Here is a 4,997-nt window from a genome sequence, read left to right on the forward strand (position 1 = left end):
TTGTGTTGCCGGGCCTGGCCAGAGCCATGGGGTAACCAGATGTAAATGGACGCACCCCCATTTAGGTCCGGCTGCCCATAGACTAACCGTGGGCTTCATATCAGGTCCGCCCAGGGCCGGATTTCCCACAAGACCAACTAAGGCCCGGCCTCGATCATCCCTATCCTTGTTTGGGGAAAGGTAATCAGTCAGGTTGGATTTCCGCTGCTGATTGTGATCATCCGGTTCATCAGGTTCAGTGTTGTCTGACCGCTCTCCTCCATTACAATATACATTTTTGCTCATACGATACATTGGGGGGGGGGTTGGCGGCTAGGGGGGCACATTGAGGAACCTGGCCTTGGGGCAGCAGACTGGGGTCCACCTGTCAATTTTTTAGCCCATACAAGGGCTCTAAATGACATAAACTAAACTATACAAAATTGCCCCCCACAAACAAATTCCTCCTAAATAAATTTATATAAACAGTATATTTTTCTCAATCAAATTTCTCCAACGAAGCCGAGAGTTTTCAATTCATGGAAATCAGTAACTTTGCAGCAAAATCAATTTTTTGGGAAATCACCGCTGGTTTCTGTTGACTGCATGTGCTTTACCTTCTGTACAATGTCCTCCCTGCTGCTCTCCCATCCCCCTCCCCTCCATCCATCTTCCACACTGCAATCAATGGTGCGTTCACTGACTTCACCTGAATAAACACCAACAACAAGTCTGTTTACTGAGCAATGCCCCGAACTTTTTAGATAAGCTATCAAGGCCGAAATGACCTTTTAAAACTTCTCAACAAGAAAAAAATAACTATTAGCTGAAGTTTGAATAGCAATTATGATTCTTTATATGTTGTATAGATTCCTCGGGATCTTGCTGGAAGGAGCATGACGTCACCAAAAAAATCAAGCTGGTCATACACCAATAGAACTTTAAAAAAAAAATACATTTTCAGAATGTTCGTTCAATTTTCTAATAGTTAATGTTTAATCGACGATCATTTAAAAAAAACATCGAAGGAGCGGGATGGAAATGTTTCCTCGAGTGAATCAAATTCTAACAGTGAATGTGGTTTTCATTCATAAAACTCCATTCATTCCAAAATCGAATGTTAAAACCCAAACGAAATTTTGAACGACATTCGTCAAGTCTCTGACGGCATTATCGAACGTTCTGTCCGGACTTTTTTCTATGAACCTTTCTACTAGACATGTGCACAGCATAAAAATTAGTTTCAGACGAAACGTATGAAAAGGGAAAAACCTTTTCATTCATTTCATTTGATGAAACGGATAATAAACCTTCAAATCCGAAAGCACACATTTAAAAAACAGAATGCACGGCGACCATATTGGCCACCGGCGCGTTTTGCGCATGCGCACCGCCATCTTGGAGGCGGGTTGCATGACGTTACATGATGCCGGTGTCATATGCATGTATGAGAGCCGCCATCTTGGATGCAGCAAGATGGTGGTGCCCAAAAGAAACAAATTACTATATGCCCGAATATATGTTTCATATATTCAGGCATACATTAATTCATTATATTGGATTTGGATGAATCGTATTTTGGTGTCATTCGGGGGTGACACCAAAAATCATTTTGGTGTCACCCTCTCTAAAAAGTCGGGTACTCGGTCATGGACCAAGAGCCCGACATTGTCAGGAGAGAGGAGGGGACCCGGCGGCATAGCTCAACCCACCGGGTATCAACGTCTCTCGTATATCTCACCGGGTATCAACGTCCCCTCCTCTCTGCCGGAGTCCACCACCAAGATGGCAGCCGGCAGGTGTCAATTAGATGGCCGCGCATGCGCGATGACATCATCGTGCATGCGCAAGGTGACGTCACGCACATGCGTGATGACGTCAGGGTGGGGTGTCACCCGGTCTCCGCTCCGGGTGACACCCAGCCTCGGGACGACCCTGTGCAGTATTCCTGATGGAGAGGTGAGCTCATCAGTCTGCTGCTTCTCCTTTCACAGTCCAATCACAGGCTGGGGGGAGGGACAAGACCTGTAAGTGCAAGTTAACTGAAGCAGTATACAATCAGGTCTTCTGCCTTGTCCAATAGGGCTAGGGCTGTGTTGTGTGGCTGTGAGCTGTGTAAAGCTCAGGACTGGGTGGACAGAAACACAAATCCTTTGGCAAGTAAAACATCTCCCTTATATGAAATGTACATTTAGCTGTTTGCCTGAAGTTTAGCTTTACACACATCATGAGTTAATAGTTTTAATAATATTAATAGTTTCATAGTATTGCAACTGCACTGTCTCCTTTCATTTTGTAAAGCGCTGCACAAACCGCTGGCCATATAAATGTATAAATAGTTATAACTATATAAATCCTGTATGATAATAATAGGGATGAAAGGGATCTCTGCATGTAATAAAATATAAACAAAAGTTACAAACATATTCTACAACTTTTCTCTCTGTGCTATAGAGATATGCATGACGGGCAATCTCCCTCCCATGGGAGTACATCCCATGTTAGTAAATAGGACTATGTCGAGTTTCCCCGATCTGAATGTAGTTTGTAAACTTTGTATCAAAGTGCAGAAAGTTGCCAGCAAAGAAGAGGAAGGCGTGACACAAGCAGAACTTTGTAACCCCGCCCCTTTCATTAGCACGCCCACGGTGGGTGTGTCCCGCTCAGTGTGTGCTGAGCGCTCAGCCTGCTGACAGTCAGTGCACAGTGTGCTGAGTCTGGAGGTGTCTGCGCTTTTGCTGCTGCTGGCTGAGGTCCGCCCGTCCCAGTGATGGGGAGAGTAAGCCTTGGAGCTCCCGGCTAACTCAGCTGTCCTTACCCCTGGCAATGCCCTCTCTCCCTGGCACTGCCCTTGCCTTCCCCACCTGGATTATTGCCTAGTGCCACCTTGCCGAGCTCCACTTGCTGTCGGTGTGCCCTGGCTGCAATCATGCTAAGGAGGATCCTGCTGAGTGTCTTCATGGTGACTGTGATGGGCAGGGGGAGTGCACTGCAGTACGCCAGCGATATGTGCAATTGGAAAGGAAGGTAAGAGACCATTTGTCACCTTGTCTACCCCCTCCCCCCTCCTGGTGACATCTGCAGGGGTGCCAATTTTGTCACCGCACCATCAACGCCTTTTTTTTTTTTCTTCTGCCCTGGCACCCAGATGCTTCTTTTACATTCCAAACTGCAGCAGAGTTTTGGCTTTCAAAGCCAACCCCAAGCCTGATCTTAAAGTTTATTACTTACAAAATCTCAAATATCTCTCTGTGTCATTGACGACCCCATCGATGATTTTTGGGATTTGCAGTAGGGACTTTATGAAAGCTACTTAGAGATTGCGAATTTACACTGGCACAACATTTCTTAGAAATGGCTACAAAGTGTTCTTAATAGCAGATTGAGGGTATCATATAGAACACATGGGTATGCTAGGGGTAGAGGACATGCTGGGGCTTGTAGTCCCATAGCCACAGCTTGACCCTAATCCCTACAGATGATGGACACTGTGTGACAACTGACCTCTTTAAAATCCCAGCCACCACCCCATCCAGGTAGCATCTTGCTCCTTTTGGATTTGACATGATTTCTGTATTTTTTTTGGATGTGCTGCTCAGTTGCAAATGAATTGCACCAAGCGCAGACTTTTATTCCCCATGTAGAAGCGCAGACTGCCACAGAAGCACTAGCAGAGGAGCCAAATCTACTATAGGAATGCTACAACTGCATTCTAGCGCTGCCTGCGTCCCATGAAACGCCTTTACAAGTCACAAACAGCCTGTCAGCTCAGACTCTACAATGGACAATAAAGTCATTACATGTTTTTTTTTCCTCTTCCCTCCTTCGGTTTTATATTCTACAGCTGATTGAAGTCAAAGGTTGACTCTGTGTGCTTTTTTTTTTTTTCTTTCCTCAACTCAAAGTCTGCTCTGCCCCATCCCAGTGGTTGTAGGAGAGCCTGATCATCAGGTGGTCCCTGGGCTCACAGAGTCCTCTTTGTGCCAACTGCTAGAAAACAGCCTCACTTCTAGAAAGTGGCAAAACTTTGTGTACCTGGAAGTCATTTTTGTGTAAAAAATATCAAGCCTGCCCGTTCCCTAATAGGCAGCATGGCTGTGGTGCCACAAAGTGCCACTTATATGCCATGGTGGGTTTTGAAGTAGCCATCATAAGACTGCTGGCGCACAAGGCAACCACTACCCACAGGTAGAACTCTTAATTTCCTGTATGCAGCTGTGGGTGGCATTTTTACTATGGAAGTTACTCATAACTTTGTCACTTATGTGATTGACATGCTCTGTGTGTAACAGGAGGAGTCAATGCTAACGAGCTGTAATGCTTGATCGTCACATTTTAATAAGTTGCATTTATTACAGGTTTCATGTATATTAAAGCTTTATCATACAGGCTAAATTATGAATATAAAGGTTGACTGTAGAGGCACTGGGCGAGTTAGATGGTTGCACTTGGCATGAGGGCCATCGACTGGTCTAAGGGCCATCGATTGGTCAGCTGTGTTCTATGAAAATGTATTCTATGCAAACTGTTATCTCTTGAGAATATGTTCTGTGAAGTTTACATCATCTCCCTTTCATCTCCCCCTATGTTCTCGTGCTTTGACTTTCCCTTGCAAATGCCTTCAAGCTTGACTTGAGTCAAAAAGTGTCTTGATCACCATTTGCTTTATCACGTACTAAGAGAATCAAAATTTCCATGCATTGCAACTTGATCATAAGGCTGCATTGTACTTTTTTTGTAACCTCTGCATAGAATTGAAATAAAGGGTGATGAGTTTGCGTCTCTAGTGCCCCCCTGGCCAGTCGAGTCATCGGTTTTTAAACTTTGCTTAACTCCTTAAGAACAAGACAACTAGTCGAGACAAGTTTAGCGATCCGTAATCTGTTACATTATGTAGGATCTGGTTTAATCTTTCACCAGCCGAGAAGGCAATCTTTCTGGTTTATGCAAAGCAATGTTTGCTGAGACGATGAAATCTCCAGCCAGTGACATCAGTTCTCCCCCCCCCCCCCTTTGGT

At 44.9% G+C, this 4,997-nt stretch overlaps 1 protein-coding gene across 1 annotated transcript in view; it reads left to right on the top strand.

The window, feature by feature from the left end:
- The first annotated feature begins 2,660 nt into the window (after nt 1-2,660).
- METRNL (meteorin like, glial cell differentiation regulator) overlaps nt 2,661-4,997 on the top strand; it is a 13,732-nt gene continuing 11,395 nt past the window's right edge. The window contains exon 1 of the mRNA XM_018553658.1: nt 2,661-3,006. Coding sequence (XP_018409160.1) covers nt 2,909-3,006 — 98 coding nt within the window. The 5' untranslated portion in view covers nt 2,661-2,908. The remainder of the gene's footprint in view (nt 3,007-4,997) is intronic.

The sequence above is a fragment of the Nanorana parkeri genome, unplaced genomic scaffold, assembly GCF_000935625.1.
Source record: "Nanorana parkeri isolate BGI_ZX_2015 unplaced genomic scaffold, ASM93562v1 scaffold126, whole genome shotgun sequence".
Taxonomy (NCBI): Eukaryota; Metazoa; Chordata; class Amphibia; order Anura; family Dicroglossidae; genus Nanorana; species Nanorana parkeri.